The sequence below is a fragment of the Perognathus longimembris genome, chromosome 15 (genome assembly GCF_023159225.1).
Source record: "Perognathus longimembris pacificus isolate PPM17 chromosome 15, ASM2315922v1, whole genome shotgun sequence".
Taxonomy (NCBI): domain Eukaryota; kingdom Metazoa; phylum Chordata; class Mammalia; order Rodentia; family Heteromyidae; genus Perognathus; species Perognathus longimembris.
Window position 1 is genome coordinate 7,909,652 of NC_063175.1, and position 20,213 is coordinate 7,929,864.

At 42.3% G+C, this 20,213-nt stretch overlaps 1 protein-coding gene across 8 annotated transcripts in view; it reads left to right on the top strand.

The window, feature by feature from the left end:
• Positions 1–20,213, top strand: part of Ptprm (protein tyrosine phosphatase receptor type M) — a 767,348-nt gene that overhangs the window by 654,331 nt on the left and 92,804 nt on the right. For all 8 annotated transcript variants that reach the window (XM_048363182.1, XM_048363174.1, XM_048363176.1 and 5 more), the window contains 2 exons: positions 7,019–7,106; positions 18,545–18,621. In XM_048363182.1, coding sequence (XP_048219139.1) covers positions 7,019–7,106; positions 18,545–18,621 — 165 coding nt within the window. The remainder of the gene's footprint in view (positions 1–7,018; positions 7,107–18,544; positions 18,622–20,213) is intronic.

A 20,213-nucleotide genomic window follows, 5' to 3' on the forward strand; every position in this document is an offset into this window, starting at 1 on the left:
GTATATAAACTGCTCCTCTGGGGCCATTGGTATAACTCGGTGGCAGAATGCTTGCTAGAGCCCCATAAGCATATATCACATGAAAGCATGGGACATTACCCTGAGTGGTCACTTATGATATCTTTTATTCAGAGAATCATTCAGCAAAATAAGCTGCGCTGAAGCTCAGCCACACATTCGGGACTGTGAGGGCACGATAACACCACAGACTTCCTTAGGCTGCTATCCTTGAGAAAGAACAGTTCAGTGAGGGAAGGCAATTACAGGAAAAGTGCCACCAAGACCATCACTGTTCTAATATGGTGAAATCGAAAAATGCTGTACAATTTCAAATGAAAGTAAGCTGCAAGCTGGCTGCTGATAGCTCACGCATATAATCCTAATTACTCAGAAGCCTGAGATCTGAGGATTATGGGTTAAAGCAGTCCTGTCAAAGAAGTCTCCGAGACTCTTTATCTCCAGTGAACCACCAAAAAATTCAGACATAGAGCTCTGGTGCAAGTGGTAGAGCACCAACCTTGAGAGGAAAAAACAAAGGGACAAGCCCAGAGTTCAAGCCCCACTACTGGCTAAATAAATAAATATAAAAAAGCAGTTATCTGAAGTTCTGGAGAAATATAGCAACTTCTTTCAAAGAAGTGAGATTTCAGTTTGCCTAGAAATGACAGCTTGAGTATTGAAATTTTTTTATTGTAACACTTATTTCTTTTAATTTATTTTTATTATAAAGATGTGTGTTAGTTGCGTAAGTCAGGTAAATGAGTACATTGAGATTCTTGTTGTCACCCAGTTCCACATCTTTTGCTATTGCAGTGTTGTGGGCTTTGACTACCTTCCTTGAGGACATTAGAAGATAACAGAGACTAGTCACCGAGGCAACTGGGCTGAGCCTCAGATCCCCTTTCCACCAGTCCCGCACTGTGTGCCTCACCAGCCTAGGGTAGCTGCCATCAGCTGCTTTGGTGCTACAGCCATAAATACTTTATATGGATCTAATAAAATGTAGCACTCTGAAAAACCAGGAGAGAAATGTGGGCAGAACACTCAGAAAGTCCAGAGCCCGCATGCCCCGGTAACCTCCTCCTCCTCCTTCCAGGGTGATGACTTCAGTCATTTTACGTGCACACTTTTATTCATAAGATAAAGGGAGGAAAAATTCGATTTCAGAAGCCTCTAAAACACTTGACCCTTCACTGCTTGGAAACCTGCGGTACATTACATGCAGCCTTGACCTGGATCCCATTCTTTCTGGCAGTCTTTCTATTGAATAGAGTTTTTTTTTCTCCTTTTTTAATATCTAGGAGCTGTGGCATTTTTAACAGACTGCATCATTTTGGAGTAACGTTCTCTTGAGGTGGGCAACTGAGATGTGTAATTATATCCTGTGGAAAATAATGGTGGAATGAAAGGTGGGGAGGAGGTTATTGAATCACAAAAACATGTTTCCTATTCCAAAAAAAAAAAATGACAGCATGCAGGATGTTCAATTTCCTTCTGCTCCGAGCCCAAGGAGAGAGCGGCATCTTAAAAGCAGAGAAGTCATTGGTATTCACTGGAGCTTACCCCATTTCTTTTTTATTGTTTCAGAGACTTATTGCTCTCGCAGAGTGCGTCCCAGGTTTGCTGCCTTTTCTCGGTATATATGGGCTAAGGTAGTCAGAGGAAACACTTTAATTACATCTTAAGCAGAATGAAAGCATATTTATGAAAATTCTAACAGAAGGTGCAGTGAGACCATTAACTTAAATCCCCAAAATACATAAAGTGAGTTTTTTTCATATTAAAAAACATAGATGGTCTATTAAATTGTACCTGTGTATTAAAAAAACTACCCTAAACACTAAATATTGCCTAAATGTGCATGTTGTATTCAAAACTCGCTCTGTATAAAGTACTGGGAGTGTGGGCCGTCTTGCTCTCTGTCCCAGGCGCATCCTGAAGTCCCTGCTCTGGGATGGGAGCTCCTCAGTCAGCTCCTCACCCACTAGTGAGCCTCGCTGTCCCTGCCCTGGCCATTAGTTCTGCTTGCTCCTAAGGTCGTTTTCACCCACATCACCTGTGCTTTGGTTAAATTTGGTTCTAATGAACTTGGTCATAACTTTGTCAAATGCAAACTATCAGATGAGAGCTAGAGGAGGAATTGGAAGCTGTTTCTTAAACTTGAACATAATAGAGAAATGCAAGGAGCAGGTAAACCAAGTTTGCCCTGAGCCACCAGAAGCCAGCTGTTGGCACATGTATAGAAAACTCTGCCTTCTTCCAGGAACAGAGCTCTTTCATCTTGGCACAACAGGGTTCAAAATCTGGTTGCCTCTACTTCTACTTTCAACACGTGGGATAAGACCCATTCCTCTCCAGGAATGCTGCAGAATATGTGGTGATTATTCCTTCCCACGAATACCGGTTCAAAGTGGAATTGTAGTCAAAGCATTTGTTCAGTTTATGTCATTTTAAAGGAACTTTTATTATTTTCGACCTCTCCGACATGAAAAAGACAACTAAAGAACCTTTTGTTCTTGACAAAGGAAAAGGAACCAGAAGAGAATCTTGTAAAAAATATGCTATGGCTTTGCTTAACTTATTTAAAGAGCCAGGCATGGTAGTACACCCGTGTAATCCCAGCACAAGAGAATGTCAAGTTCAACGTCAGGCAACCTAGGCCACACAGTGAGTTCCTAGGCAAGCCTACACTACATAATGAGAACCTGGGGGAAAAGCCAAGAAATATATTCGAAAGGATACAATAGATTTATCAAATAGCAAATTACACGCAACCTTAGGTTCTTAATTTTTGACCTTATATTTCACTGGTTCATGGATTTATTGGGGACTGTCCATGAAACAAAACAACAGAAGGAGGGAATTGACAGATTATCAGAAATGTCCCAGTCTGTTGGGGGAAGGAAGAATCCAGTACATCTGCTTCACCTCAATTATACATATTTGTGTCAGGCCTGCCTATGTCTAGGTGGGAAGCTGTGTTTTCTAACCCAGATGACAAGTATTCTGGTCCAAACTACTATGCTTCCTCTGAGAAATCTTAGTTGAGGAAAGCAGCCGGGAATTCAGAATGTAAAAGACCCAGGTATTTCATCACTGCGCTGAGTGTCCAGTGATTCTGGAGCTATCGATGCCTTTATTTCCTTCTTAAAAACCCAAACAGTTGACTTCTCTCCTGCTTTAGGCAAAAGAGGGACTCTAGAGCCTAAAAGTAACTATTTCCTTAGATATTTTGAAATATACTCCAATAAAAATTGGTACTATTTAAAACTGGGTGTGTCTTAGAAGAAAAACTAAATCATCATAACAAAAGCCAAAGCAGCCAAAACAGAAAAGCCCTTGGTTCACTTATCTGGCTCCCATAGATGTATTACATACGTTCCAAGTCGGGAATAAGAAGTATAGTCTTCATGATGCAAACGTATTCATGGGAAGATTAGAAGCAAGTGCATAGATATCAGTAGGAAGTCAGGAGAAGGTGGCGTTCATCTGTGGAAGCAACAGTCATCTGATCTGTTCCTCACAGCGTTCCTTGTTGTATTTTGTTTTGCTTTTGTGTTTTCTTAATACATTTTTCCATTTGTAAAGATTCATACAGTTTCTAGAAGAGGAACTTGGGAGGTTTACAGCAAAAACATGGAACGTGTATCCTATAACAAAAATAACTATTTTAAAAAATCAACAATTAGGCAAAGTTTTTTATATTATCTTGTGAACTTTGATTTGCAGGTAAGGTACTGATCTAGGCACGGAAAGCAGTTGTTGGTCATGTGTATTTGATTCTGTCTTCTCCTGCAGAGTCACTGTCAGGGGCTTGGGTTTGAATACACTGGGGTCCCTCTCTAGCTTGTGTCCCTTAGCTATGAGCAGGGAGCTCACCCCTCCACATCTCCCTCAGTATCTCTTGAAACCATGGACTGACTTACAAACATTTGTTCCTGTCTGACATCATCAGAATAAGAGATCAGAGATAGACAACATTTTGGCCTTATCCTTAGGAAAACATTCCGGAAACTGTAGCACTCAACTGGAATGAGATTGGTTATTTTCCCTTGTGTAGATTTGAGTCTTCTTGCTGGGCGCCAGTTAAATGAAAACAATGAAATTACAATAACTGTTGTTAAGTGGAAAGGCTCTTGGAAATCCTATGATTACCACACGTGTTAAGGAAACACAGCTGTTACGTAAGTCTCAGACCCTACCAGCGAGCCACTGCGTGTTCGTGTTAGGAGTGGGAGCAGATGCGTGGGGCTCAGGTGTATCTATGGCTTGGGTCACCTGGAAGATCTATCCTGTGAATTGAAGCCATGGATTTATTAGAAGACTTCAAAGTCTCCCTCAAGGTTACTCTTCCTTCTTTCAATAAAACACACGCACAGAACTTTTCAGATGGGTGGAAAAAGCAGGGGGAAGTGAAATTGGTAATTAAATCATGACAAATGCAAAGTAGCAGTACTGTTGTTGAAAGTCAAATAATAGTTATTACTCAACTGTGAAATAGTTGTCATTCATGGACTAACAAAGACACTATTCAGAACCGGAGTATCTGACTTCAATATCCCTGAAGCTATTTTTAAATGCATATTATACAGCAGAGGAGAAGTTAAAGTTTTGTAGCTTGATCCATGTTTATAATTCAGATTATATAATGGTCTTATTCTGAACTAGGATTTTTTTTACTTCAAGTATTTTATTTGCTCTATTTATTAATAGCTTGAAACATTTTTATTTGTCTTGCGTCCTACCGTGTTTTGCCCTTCAACTAGCAGTGTAAAGCGTGGCTCTGTTGACTTGCTGTTTGCACACAGTTTATTTTCCTATGAATGATGATGATGTTAGATGATGATGTTTTTATGCTGATTGTGATCAGGACCTAGGGAACTTTCAAGGAGATAGATAGTTTAAAGCTCAGCTCTTACATATGTCGTGTTGTCTTCATACTCACACGTGTGGTCAAGGGGTGTCTTTTCACCTAGACAGTGGCCTGGCATGGAAGGTGGAATCTGCAGGGCACGAGGGGGCAAAGCTATGAGGCAGTAGCAATAACAGTACCCCTCGGGTCATGTTATGTGCATGTGCCGCCAGGGTGAACTCTGCAACCTGTGAGGAGGCAAGGCTGTAGTGGCAATGGATTCATGCGCTTGGAGGCTCAGTCTTCATTGCGGCCATGATGAGACGTGAGCGTGTTGAGTCTCACCAGAGGTTCTCGTGTGAACTGGGGTTTTGCCATGGAAGTGGCGTGCAACCCAAGCATCTCGGGCTTCCTGTGTGATGGCATGACCCCTCCCTCTCGTGTGCCCTTGACCCTCAGTAGAGGTTCCTCATTAGGCCCTCAATAGAGGTCGAACAAATGGGGCCACCTGATCTTGGGAGCAATTCAACCTCCAAACCTGTGTCCTAAATAGAGCTCATTTTAGTAAGTAGCCTGCTTCAGATACTTTATTATTATAGTGGAAAATGGACTAATACAGACAGGTTTTTCTAAGTCTTAGAGCCTTTCACATACAGAAACTGTAGAATGAAACTTCATTTTGAGATCACAGCCAAGATGTACTGGAAATCAACAGTGCAGTCCTTCATTCAACAGCTAACTATTGAACTCAAACTATGAGACACAATCTCCAGACCCCCCCCAAAAAAAGATGAACACCCCGTAACTACTCTCAGAGACACCCCCCCCCAGCCTGATAACAGAGACAGATTTGGGAAGAGCAGAGCAACATGCCAAGCCATCTGCTACACACAGGCTCCAAATACAGTATGGAGTGCGGGAGGGGCCTGCAGCAGCGCCAGGGCAGTTCACTGAGTAAGGAAGCACCGAGCCAATATGTAACAGAAATAATGTGGAGCCATGACTCATCACTAATTGTTAGTGAATGACAGAAGTGGCCAGGAGGACAGAAAGGAGCCGAGGGTGTAAGGAACTGATTCCATTCAGAAGAGAGAAGTGGGACACCCACATGTCCCTGATGTCCTACTCCATGCTGCGGCAGCATTTTAGAGTGTGCCTTTATTCTTCTCCTGTACTTTATGGTTTCTTCCTGGCCTTCCCTTCTAACTTCCCAACCAATGTAAAAAACGCATGATGGTACTAAGTCCTCCTGGCTGCCGTTCTTCCGTAACCTCCGTGGGGTTGGCTGTGCAAAGGGTCACGTGCGAAATGCCACACAGCCCAGAGTGGAACTAAAACCTCAGGGTATTTTTTCATTTGTCCTTTTTATAGCAAGAAGAAATTTTCCTTATAACTGGAACAGGAAAAATATATCTTAATAACATGAAGATTAAAGACCACAGGCATAATAGTGCCAAATCCTTAAATAAATGGACATCTAAGCTCCATTAAAAATGAAGAGAAAACTCAGACAGAGTAGATTACAGGATTTTAGCCTTGAAGTCATGAAGTTTTAGCTTGCCTACCTTTACTATGTTAGCCAAAAATAACCTTCTTTTCAGTTAGCAGTTAGGGAGAAAAAAAAGTATTTTCTTATTTCTTATGAAAGAATATTGAAAGAGTAGTATAATGAACGAATTGAGAAACATCCAATTTTTTTCTGTACAAAATATTCAGGTTAGGACAGGCATGAATATGTGATGGCTTTTGTTAGGTTGTGCCAATAAATTGTAAATTCACTCTTCAATATGCGTTGCTGTTTTTATTTGATATTTAACTCAAGGAAAACAAAGCTTAACAACAGTTAGATAAAATATTTAAGGGGTAACAGTTCAAGACTCTGAGTGGAGTTGGGAGAGATGGGGAGGAGAAGCATGGAAGAGGTAACATTGATCAAGATGCATTGTGCTCACAAACTGACATGGTGAATTGAAACTCCTTTGTAGAACTACTTAAAGATGATTTTAAAAATACTTTAAAAAATAAAAATGATTGCACCTAAAAATACTTGAAGAATTATCTCCTTCCTGTGGCCATCCTTTCCTACTTGACCATTATTTCATATTTTTAAGGGGCTCCTCCCTGGGTGAAATGGTAATGCGTAGTGTCACTTCCTCTTCCTTCCAGAGTTTCTTTGAAGGGCAGTCTGCACCGTGGGATTCTGCTAAGAAAGACGAGAACAGAATGAAGAACAGATACGGGAATATCATCGCATGTAAGTGTTAGCAGTGTAATTGTGCTGTTATATAACTTTCTTGTATGATTGACCACCAGACTCATATGGTGAGAATTTACAGTGCAATTACTGCCTTTCGCCTGCTGCAAGAACTGCCGCAATGCTCGTACTAAAGGAAGGAAAGATTATGTGAATATCCCTGCTATGTCAGTGCGCTCTCTCTGTGGGCCCAGTTTTACCTTTAGATTTAAGGTTTGGGCAACATAGGTAATGTTAAAATGCTGAGGAGGAAAACACATTATACAAGGAGCAAACATTCTAGTCCTAATGTTACCCAGCTGCTACCTGGAAATGAATAGAAATAATGATGCACAGCACACCATCGTGCAAGGAACTCAGAGTGTGGCGCACACATTAGCTCATTAATCCTCTGGACGCTGGGTTAGGTAGGTCAGTAATAGCCCCATTTTAAGGGCAGGAAAGCGAAACTCTGAAGTTAAATGATAGTCCCCATATCACAATACTCATTAGCAAAAGAGCAAGGATTATATCTCAGAAATCCCCAGTGCCGGTGAAGCTGAATGTTACCAATCCATAATGCCTCGGACGGGTTTTAAATTGAGCCCAGCCTCATTAATGTTCTGTAACGATGCAGAGACTTGTGGTAGATTGATGGGCCTCCTTCTCCCAGGGCTAGAGCCATCCATCCCATGTATTAAACGACTCCAAATCACCCCTGACTACATCAAGGTAGTGCTGAGCCCACTGTGGGAGCCTAACAGAATTAAGACTATTGACAAAGGAACGTAAACTGAACAACAGCGTGCAGCTAGGCCCAGAGAACATGGCCCTCATCACGCCTTATTACCTATAAAGAGAACAAACCTAGAAGGTGAAGCTATTCCAGGGGAGCAATGCATTAGCTTTATTGATTGTGAAGGCACAGTTAAATTCTGTTTGGCTGAGTTAACATTTCTTGGTTTGACAGTGCAATTTCTCTCACAGTGATTGTACCCCCCAAAACATTTCTCTGATTGTCAAAATGTTTCTGTCTGGTCAAGCCCCAGGGAGGTCGCTGACCACTTGGGATGCAGCTCTTACAACTGCAGAGCTGATTTTAACTTTGCGTATGTGTTTCTGTACTGGGGCTTGAACTCAGAGCCTGGTGCTGCCCCTGAGTTTTTTGGCTAAAGGCCATTAGAGCCAGCGCTTTACTTCTGGCTTTTTGCTGACTAGAGATAAGGGTCTCATTGACATCATTGCTTGGGCTGACTTCAAACTACGATTTGCAGTTCTCAACCTCTGGAGCCACCACTGCCTGGGTGATTTTAATTTTATAATTATGATTTTGAATGTGAATGGTAGGCGATGAACATCTATCATATAGGATGTTACGAATGTGGATTCTGTTGCAAAGCAGACAGGGTGGGCTTAGGTGGAATATGAAAGAACTGGATGGCCTTTCCCTTAGGCCACAAGTAAAGCCAGGTAAAGCTTTGCAGGTATTAATAGTGCCAGCTCTGTGTGTGTGGTGCAAGTTTGTTTTAAAGCATGACTTTCCTAGGGCATTGAGGCTGTCACAGTCTTTTGTAAGCCACAGACACTTCCCTGGGGGCTAGAGTTTGATTGTCCCATGGTGAATTAAGTTTTAGGTGCTTAAACTTCAGCCATCTCCCTCATCTCCTTAGACCCCTGAAATAAAGACACACATTAAGTGAAAGCCACACTCCGAAGCGCCTTTAAGGCAGGGGCTTTGGTTTCCGGGCTGACTGCAAAGCCTGCAGCCCATCGAGAGATCTGAACAGCCTCAGTGAGGCTTCCGCAGCTCCTCTTCTCAGAGGGCTGGAGTCTAAGGACAGCAGGGCGCTGCCTGATTCGTTAGTTGCTCGCTAGTTGTTGATGACTTATTGCCACCCAGCCCAGCATGGACATGGAGATGACAGGTTATCAGAGAACTTTTTCAATAATGGGACAGGTATGAGAAAGGGTATGGGTTCCCCCCATCACCTGGTCTAGGAAGGTAGAGCAGCAGGATGGAAGGTCTTGTCCCTCAAAAGAAGGAGTGGGAGGAAACAGAACAAGAGATATAAGAGGCGAACACAACTCCTAACATGGCTCTAATAACAACATAGACTATTTTGTGAAGACCCGTAAAAACCACAAATGCCACCCGATTATGACAGTTTCATAGGGCTTAGTCTTCATTTTCAGGTTGAGAGGTGAATTGTCTGTATCTCAGAAGTACAAAGTTGTCCTTTTATGATTGGGAAAAGAAAGGACTTTTCTAGTTAAATTATGGAGAAAGATTCGTTTCTGTAGGCTTGGGGAGAGGAATGGTCCTCCAGGCTTCCATGGCCTGGTGTTAACTGGTCCCCCGCTATCAGGTTTGCAGGCTCTCACAGTGCTCTGAGTGGTTCCGCTCCTGTAAAGTCCCAGTTGCCTCCAGAGTCCTTCCCACCTTGCCACAGCTCGATCGTGTGTGTATGTATGTGTGTGTGTGTGTGTGTGTGTGTGTGTGTGTGTGTGTGTGTAGCTGTGTCACAGGAACATAGAGCATGGTCTCCTGCTCATTTCATATCATGGCTAGACAGATTATGTTCTTAAATAAACCCAGTAGTAATAATAAACCTTCACTCAATAAATATCTTATTGATCACTTGCTGTGTACCAAACACCATGCTAGGCACCACTATAAATTAGTGATTCCATATAACACAGTACTTACCCCTAGCAGTTACAACCTAGTTCAAGCTTTGGCAAGTGCTTTCAGTAAAGGGCCCAACAGTGAATACTGTAGCCTTTATAGGTGTATTATTATTCCTGCTGCTATAATAAAGCATCACCTACTAGGCAATTTATAAACAGCAGGCATACATTTCTCATGGTTTTATTTTATTTTATTTTGTGTGTCAGTTGTGGGGCTTGAACTTGGGGCCTAGACGCTGTCCTTAAGCTCCTTTGATCAAGGCAAGCACTCTACCATTTTAAGCCACAGCTCCACGTCTGGTTTTGGAGTGGTTAATTGGAGATAAAAGTCTCATGGGGACTTTTTTGCCCAGACTGGCTTTAAGCCTCAATCCTCAGATCTCAGCCTCCTGAGTAGCTAGGATTACAGGTGTGATCCATCAGCACCCAGCATATCTCATAATTTTAGGGGCTGGGAAACCCAAGATCAAGGTGGGCAGCCTAGGTGACGGATGAGGGCCTTTTCCTTCTGCCTCAGATGGCACCTTGTAGCTGCGTCCTCCAGCAGAAGGCACCACATAGGGAGAGGGGAAGTACGAAAGGGCCTCACTGATTCCCTCCAGCCCTTGTATAAGGGACCAGACCTACCTAAGAAAGCAGACCACATGGCCTAATTAACTTCCACAGGCCTTACCTCTCACAACTGTTGCATTGGGGACTAAGTTTCAAGATGAATCTTGAAGGGACACAGACCCTCACACTCTTGTCGCCAGGCCAGCGAGCCCCCGTTCAGCTGCTTCATTTACCATGTTAGTACAAAATCAGACAGAGAGCACAATAGCAAACGGGCCTGTGTTCCAGTAAAATGTTACTGCAGATCTGGCCACAGCACCAAATTTGACCACCCAGGTCATCTTCAACTCTCAGAACTCTGCGTTATGACCAGTTATTTCAGCCTGTGGTCCAGGAGCTGTGTCACGCACTGGTCATCACCTGGCATGTGTTTCCCGGGCAATTTTAAAGAAGCTACCACAGTGCTGGTGCCAGTCTAGACAACTTCATTTGGAAGCTGCTTCATTTACACAGTCTGTGGCAGTAAAAATAAATCTAACTCATTGTTGAGGTTGTGCAAGGGTTCAAGGAAGAAGAAAGAATAAGAAAAGTTACCCATCCCATATTTATGTATGTACTTATGCTTATAGATATGCCCAAATATACATAATGGTAATTTCTCTATAACCATAGAAAATGGTCCCGCTCCTCTCTCATTGCAGACAGATCAGTCACTCCTAATGGAAACTCGGAACCACAGAGACACCATCCCCCACTGCAGAGGGTGGAGAATTGGAAGATTTAGCCAACATATCTTAGAGATTCTTGTTCATGTTTCTCAAAGCACATAAAGAGTGCCTATAATGATCACGTTCATTGTTTTGCAGCAGTATTTGCATATAAAATGCATTAATGGTGCTTAAAAACTGTTTATTGGCTTTTGCTCTTAAGTAAGTTCAACTTTTCCCTTATTTACACTATAAATTTGCTGAGCTAGCCCTTTCCAAATAGAAACTAACATCATTCTGTTGGCCATTACCACCGCCGCACACACAGACACAACCCTTCTAATACTCTCAACCATTCCCGGTTATAATTAACCAACAGAAGGCATACACCAAATCTCCCCCACTAATGAGGCAGTCCCCTTGCAGCTGCTCCTCATTTGGGGCCTGGCGGTTAAAGAGGAGAAGGCAAAATCTGCAAAGCTTCTCCAGCATGCCCCTGGCCTCCTCTTCTCTGTCATTCATTCAACAAATACACAGTGGTCTGCCGTGTGCCAGGCCCTCTGCCAAACTGAAGTCATTCTCCTCACAAATATTTACTGAGTGTTTCTTCTAAACTAGACATTATTATTTGGGTCAGAGACAGAGCAGGGAATGAAAGAAACATAATGCTTTGCAGGTAGAGGGGACAGAGCCACCACTAAATATGCACTGAAATGATGAAAAGAGACACATGCAACTGACGAAACAAAGCAGGGAGGGGGGTGGTCTGGAGCCTGAGTTGCAGCTCTTAGACAGGTGCAGAACTTCCTGAGAGGGTTGAATATAAGTCAGGGTGCGACGCAGGGAAGGAGCAGAGGCACTGAAAGAGGAGGCATGGCTGACCCAGGGGGGTTGGAAGTACAAGACCACGCTTGCTGGGGCAGAGAGACCTAGCCCTCACTCAGAAGCCAGGTGTCAGTGGCTCACGCCTGGAATCCCAGCTACTCAGGAGGCTGCGATCTAAGGATCAAGATTTGAAGCCAGCCCAGGCAGGAAAGCCCAGGATACTCTTTATTTCCAATTAACCATCAAATGAAAGCCAGAATTGGAGCTGTGGCTCAAATAATAGAGTGCTAGCCTTGAGCGTAAAAATTCAGACAGTGCCCAGGCCCTGAGTTCAAGTCCCAGAACTAGTGTGCACATGCGCGCACACACATGCACGCACACACACGTCAGAAACTTACCTTCATAAATCTGCCAATCCCAGCTTGGAGGGGGAAACATAGGATGAATTAAACGATTATAGATTATTATACAAACAAGTGAAACTCAAGTTAGGGCAGAATGAGAGGGACATGGTGTCATGAGAACTTTCGTGTGTGAGGGTTGACATATTAAAGGACATGGGAAGGCCTCCCACACCTCCCTGCCTATCAAAGCTCTGCCTGCTTTGCTAGGAGTAGCAAATAGTCCTTTATACAGACTGGGTTTCTCCAAGTGGTAGATTTTATTTTATTTCATATAGGGGGAACACCATTATGATATAAACATGTCTTGCATTTTGATGATATTCCATCACCGCATGGCACCTGAGTTTCTTTCTTTCCATTACAAAAGTGACCCATATACACTAAAGAAAATAGGTACAGTAACAAAACATGGCAGAAAATTGCCCAGATCTCAGTATCTAAATTCACACTCTGCCTGCTTTTGTTTTTGTTTCATCCCAATCTTTTTTTTTTCTATACCATGAAGTACTTGGCTTCATTGTTTTTTTTTTCTTTTTCTTATCTTTATTTTTAGTCAAAATAGGTTTGGTGGGGTTTTTTTTCTGGTTTTCAAGACAGTGTAAGCCACATGGACAGCTAAAGTAGTACAGGAAATCATAAAGATGAAAGTAAAACTGCCCCCAAATTCTACTCCCATCAGAACCTCCATTCTTCCTATTCTCCCGTTCCTACTGGAAGGTGCTATGCACAGGCAAGACTCACTGTGTACAGAGGATTGTTTCCAGAACCCCACCCCCATGGGTGGGTGTATCCTCCGATGCTCAAGTCCCTTACCTGAAGCGGCCTATCAGCTACACACGTCCACATAAAGATGGTGCTTTAAATCATATATCGTTCATATATCATACCTAATACAATATAAATAGATATACTATGCTGTTTAGGAAGAAAGACACAAAATTGCTTGTACTTATTCAGTAGAGACATAGTTTGAGGGTTTTTTTCCAAATATTTTCTATCTGAGGCTGACTCGATCTTTGAGAATAGAGCACACATGAGAAGGGTCAACTTTGTGTGGCTATGTTTGATTAAGATTCTTACAGGCTGCCCTGTGATCTGCTCTTCTTTGCTCTGTAATATGCCACAGTTAACCTTAAAGGTAAACAAGTTAAAGCTATAGAAATCCCTGCTAGTAAGTGTATAGGGTCTTTTTGTTATATTTCCCCATTGATTGAGTCTCCGTTGGTATTATTGAATGATTTGAACAGGTGGTAAAAGAAAAAAATAATATTTTATTTAGAAAAGCACTTACCCAAATAGTTCCTCTAGAGAGAGAGGCGTCTAGAGGCAAAGTGAAGTAAATAGTCCAGGTGAAGACCAGTAGTTGCTAACTTTTACTTCTTAATGTGTAGCAGGCATTTACAAATGTGTTGCTATATTAACTCAACTCACTGAACCCTAACACTATAAAATATTGGCAATGTTATTATCCCCTTTTCCAGTGAGGTAAACTGTGGCACTAAGTCAGAACTTATCCAAGGTCATACAACTAGAAAGTCACGGAGCTGGGACTCTAAGAGGGATTCTGGCACTGGAGCAGAGGATCTTAAACTCTACATATAAATCTGGGTGGGAAAGCTGAGCTGTGCCTGGGAATTAACACATGGGTGTGCTGAGCAGCAGTTGCTCTGTTTCCAACCCCTTTTCTGGTTTGTCCTTTAAAATGAGCTTATATTCCTCTTCCTCCAACTGTTTGGAGTTTTCCGTTTTCTGCTTCCACGGTTCCCCAAGCAGGTGCCTTATCTCTTGGTGCTTTGAAGGTGGTATTGTGAAATACCCACAAGGTTGCTTTTATTCACATAAGTGTGGTGATTTCCTTTTGGTAGGAACTGCTAGGTTTAAATATAAAGTGTCCTGAAGGTTTATGTATTAGAGGCTTGATTACCAACTGATAGTGTTTGAGGAAGTGATCTGATCCTGAGGGCCCGCACCTAATAAGGGAATTCAGCCCTTGATGGAGTCATAATAAGACGACATCACTGGAAGGCGTTGATTGTAGGACGCAGAGCCTGCTTGGAGGAAGTCAGTTGCTGGAGCATGTCCTAGCCCCCTTCCTCTGTTCCCGTACTCTGCTTTCCATCCACCGTGAGTTCAACACGAGGAAACTATGCTCTAGCATGCTCTCTCCACCACAATGGGCTCAAACTCTGAAGCCAGGAATTAAAATAAACCCTATGCCACTCATGTGAGGGACTTAAGCATCTGTGGACCCAGTGAGCCCGGCAGAAAAGCCACACCAACGCCAAGGGACAGCTGTGTGTCCGTGGCAAAGGTCAATTCACTCCTCGGTAGCCAAACCTACATTTTCATAGGAAAAAAGAAAACCTCAGAAGCATTTTTCTAATTCCGGAAATATGTATGGTGTATGCACTCACAGCACGTGACCGCCCTCCATTAGTGAAGTATAGTGTCATTGTCACCACTGGGTTTACTTCTTCCGGGACAGGGACTGAGCTATCTGGGGAGGGGCTTCCTGGCAAAGGAACCTAAGGGTTCTACTGCTGGGAGTTCACCAACAGTCCACCCCTACTTGAAAGGGCTGTTCCCTAGGTGTGTCTCATCTCATTTCTCATCAGGCCTCCCCATCCCCTACCGACCTTCATTTTTCCACAATCCTTCCCTCGTCGGGGCCCAAACATGCTGTGTGCTGGACCTTGCATTGAGGAACTTTATCCTTTCCACTTGCAACCTTCATCTCCCCACAATGTCCCTTCATTATGGAACGCTTGCTGGCTCCCCAGAGTCTCACCTTACACTCTCAGAGCTCTCTGTGCTTCCCAGCTTAGTACTTACCAAGACTACATTTACTTCATTATTTACAAATCAGCTTAATTCCTTTTCCACTGCCTATAAGTGCCACGAACCCAAAGACCTCAGCAGTGACTTGTTTATTACCACTGCATCCTCAAAACCTAGCGTGGTGTTTTAGGCATATAGGAGGTACTGAACATATATTGATTAACAACAGGCACACTGAGTTGGATTTTCAAAAATTGACAAAACTTAGAGGTAAAGAAAGGCAGATAAGGGATTAATATGAGGTGAGAGCTGGCTGTTCTGAAAACCTTAGAAAAGACTATATTAAAAGTAAAATTTGCAAAGACACTATGGACAAATCTAGACCTGTTGAGTAATCTTAAACCGATTTCCATCCATTAGCATAGTGAAGGATTTAATATTGCTTGAGCTGTAAGAGATAATCCAGAAGAGGTATATAGAACATGAGCCATCAGTCTTGTCAGAGGCTGTTCTGGAAGGTTCCAGAACAACTTCCAGGAAAGGAGATAAATCACAGGGAATGGGCTGCATTTATCCTGGAGTTCTGAGATAAGAGTAAGAAAAGGTGGGTTCTCACACTGGGGAACAGTATATCGCTTTGGTTTTCGAAGACTAGAAAGTTCTCCCATACTACTTGCCTTCTTAGAAGCCAAATCCCTCTTTAGAGATGACTGAAAGCTTTCTGTCTGTGAACCAACTGAGACTTCGTTTTGTTGGAGTGTCTTTTATTCAGGAACCTTAAATGCCTTTACCAGTCAAGTTGCTTATAAATCCCCTCTGATATAGGGGTGTGTGCGTGTGTGCATGAGTGTGTGCGTGCGTGCATGTGTATACTGGTTCTTCTAACAAATATAAAAGCTATAACAATCTATACATATCCAATGCACCATCAACCCACTCAGCCCCCAAAATGAGCTCATGCTCATAAGCCACTGGTTTTAAGCAAGATGTATTCTGGGACATTAGTTCCTAAAGTCAGTCACCATAAGACATCAATCATCTTACTGCATACAGGTCTTTTTTCCAGACTGCCCTCTTTTTTACTTGCACATCAGCTGTTAACAATAGTGAGAAGGCACATGCATGTATCTATTGTTTAGCACATGACAACTGATGTCTGTCCATAACTTACTGTATGGTATACTTTTCCTCATTTCTTTATGTGCACTATTTTAATGCTCACTCTAATACCATGAGAGAGGCTCTATCTGTCCCCACTTACAGAGAAGCAAACTGAGGAGATAAAGAGGGATGAGACAATTCACACCCCCAGTAAGGATCCTGTTTCACACCTGACCCCTAACCTTGCACACAGAACTACATCTCACATTCTCTTCAGAGAAGAGCAGGAAGACATCACTTCCTTTATATAGTTCTCCTTGTCTGGCCCAGCCTATAACCACAGTCCAAATAAATAAACTGAATCCAATTCATTGTGAGGCTGTGACATGAAATAATCTGTCATGATATAAAGGGAAAATCCCTGTCAAGAGAGGGACATTAGAAAATTGATACCCATTTCCATCTGCCTGCACTATTGAAAATAGACAAAACATTCATCCAACAGGGGGTTGATCTTGGTCCAGAGAACAGGGGCAAGAGGGTTATCACCTGTACTCTCCTGGCCCTTGCCTCAAGCTGTGGACTTTGTTCCTCACCTACCACCCCAAACTGAATTCTGGGTTAATTTGGATTCAGAAAAATGCAGCAGCAGCTTCCTGCTAAGGCCATTTATCCCAGCAGCACTGGAGGTGAAGTTTAGTGAAATGCCTTGTCAGGCCACTTCTGTCAGAAACCACGGGGCTTCCCTTTCAGTGTATTCTAAATATTGGATTTGGGGATACAATGAAATGGAAGAAAATATCCTTCTGCTAAAAAAGAAGTTGGGATTTTTGTTTTGTGGGGCTGAGGCTAGACTTGGTACAACTAGGTAAACACTCTACCACTGAACAACACCTTTAGCCCCAGAAAAATAATCTTTAATGTGATGCATTTTCTTAAAAAAAAAAATGTTGCCGGACATTCATGGCTCATACCTCTAACTCAGAGGCTGAGATGTGAGTGTTAAACTTCTAATCCACCCATGGCAAAAATGTTCATGAGACTCAACTCCATTTAAGTAGCAAAAACAAAACTGGAAGGGAAGCTATGGCTCAAGTGGTATCCAAGCCCTGAGTTCAAGCCCCAGGACTGGCACCAAAACAAAGAGTTAAATTCAAAAAATACTTGAAGGGGGCACTCTGTTGTAAGCACTAATATAGTGGGTCCAAGAGGGAAATTCTGCCTTGACAGAGCTTATAGCATTTTCCTTTATAAAGGAAAGGGAAGTTCTTGATAATCTTAGGGAAGTTCTAGGGAATTTCTTGATATTCTTAGTAGTGTTGATGAATATTTTTTCCATTTGGAACCCTATCTAATGCAACTCCAACACCTCTACACTACTTGCTACTGTGTGTCAGATATTGATGACAACGTGTGTTTTCGTTTGATCCTTGAAACAGCTCAAGGCTAAGTAAGGTCCTGCCATCTTCTTCTGCAGATTCAGAAAAGGTGGGTGGGTTGCTCCGCCCATGTGGCTGATTGGTGACAGCATGGCTTTGGCCTGCCAAGGCCCTCAGTCACAGAGGGAGGAGATAGAGAGTGCACAAGTGATGAGTTAGGACTCTGTCTGAACATCCCAGGAGGCTGGACAGTGGGGTTACAACCATCATTTATCAAGGAAGACACATCAGGCAACCTTCAGTATCTCAAGCCTTTTATGTGGTTCAGAGAAGTTGTTCGAAATTCTAGTCCAAGAAACAATTCTTTTGTGAGTTTTAGGACTTCATGTAAAAGTCTCCAGCTTTTGCCATTACTAAATATATATATATATATATATATATATATGTTTAAGTTAATGAGATTTACTATGAAAAGTAAAGAATTACAAATTCTTCCCTGCCTTAATAGCACAATAGAAAGTTTAGAAGACATATGGTATTTAAGACTTTTGTAACAAAATGCTCAGGATAAATCAATTTAAACAGAGGGAAGATTTATTTGGGTGCTCAGAGGTTATGGTAGATAATCAGTAGACTGTGTTGATTGGGCATATGACAAGGTGGACGGCAGAGTGGGGAGGGCTTATTGAGCAACCTCCTTTACCTCGTGGCAAGTGGGAAGCAAAGAGAGATAAAGAGGAACTAGAATCCCACTATCCCCTTGAATGACACACCCTCAGTGACCTAACTTTCTTCTATGCCTTACGTCCTAAAAGATCCATCTCCCTCTGGCCCCCAGTAATGCCTCAGGCCAAGGATCCAGCCTTCAACACTGAGTCTTTAGGGGGACATTCAAGGTCCAGACTGTAGCAGACTTCAAGGCAGCATGTGTAGGGATCTCGAGGTAATGGTCATAGATTCTGGGGCCCTGATCAACCTAAGCGCTTTTGTTAATGGTGGGTTTTTTTGTGCTTTTTCCTTTGCAGATGATCATTCTCGGGTGAGGCTCCAGACAATAGAAGGGGACACAAACTCAGACTACATCAATGGAAACTATATCGATGTATGTATTCTGAATTAGAACACATGTCAGTTTCAATCCAAACATTAATATTGCACAACATCCCACTGACTTGCACAGTGATGACAAACTTCTCCTTTTTTCTACTCAGCCTGTTTGTGGATGATTCTCTGCAACTTTTCTTTGGCTATCCCATGCTTACATGGACTATGAACATGATATTTCTTTTCTCGTTGTTTTGGTATTTTTTTAGTCAACAACTTGTAATTATTTGACACCTTTAAAAAATCTGCTTGCATATTAATGGGACAAAACTCTCTTAATTCCTAATGTGGTGATTTGAAGTCTCTTGTCATCATTGCACTTTTAAGTTGCCTTCAAAGTAGTCGGCAGCTGTTTGCCAGGACTTTCAATGCAAGCAAGGCATGGCATTAAATATGCAGGCTGTTTAATTATTGAAGTTGCTTCTTTGTTCATTCTGCATCATGTCAACTTAATGTTTTACATGAGGAAAAATTCTTTAGGAGACAGCAGGCTTTTAGTTGAAAGAATGAATGAAATCAAAAGCAGACTGAAAAATCAAGGGAAAATTGTGGCTCCCTCCAAGGCCCTTGTCTATATTAAACAGATTTCAGCTTCCTCGTGATTCCTAAGCTCATATTATGAGCTTGGTCTATACACCAGCACCTCCTGGGACATGTCTTACTCATGTACAGTTTAAGCATCCCTAATCCCAGAATCCAAAATGCTCCAAGATCAGAACTTTTGAGCCCTGATATGATACCACATCAGTGGAGCATTTCACATTTGACCTCGCACGACAAGTTGCAGTCAAATCCTAGGCACACCACACACAGTTTATTTCATGTCCCTGGGAGAAAAAGTCTCTCCCAACCTCTTCAGTTTTGAGGCACCAACTTTGTTTCATACACAAAATGGTTTAAAATATGGTATGTGATTTCCTTCAGCCTATGTGCATACAAGATATAAATGAATATCATGTTTAGATTGGGTCCCATCCCCAAGTTATCATGTCATTGTATATGTGGTAACACACATGCTGGTCTCAAGAATTTCAGAGAATGGATAGTCAACCTCTTTATGTATTGTTCTGTTTTCTTGGTTGAGTTTTCTCAGGCACTACAAAAAGCAACTGGCATCATAATCTCTAGGAAAAAGTTACCTAAAAGTTATCATAAAATGTTACTGTGAGTGCTAATTGGAAAACCTTGACATTTGTATAGATTTGTGGGTTGGGCTTAGGGATAATTATTGGATAGTTTATATCCCAATACATCAACAAAAGATCCTGTACCATTTTGCTAAAGGCCAAAATTATAAAAGCTCCGTTTCAGAATTTCTTCCAAAGTGCACTGCACAATCCCTTCGTGCGTGGGCATAGGTAGAAGTGTCTAAGACACTACCACCACACCAGCCTCACAGTGTCAAAGCTGCTCCAAGCGTCTTCTTCAACTCCCTGTGTCCAGGTGGACTATGGCACACCTTCCTCTGGCAGCCACCAACAGAGACTCCCCAGTCTTATCTCCACCCTTGGGAGCCTGAGTCCTTAAGCACATAGATAGTGCCCTGTTCATCTTTGTATTGCCAGCACCTGCCCAAAATAGTGCAGAGTT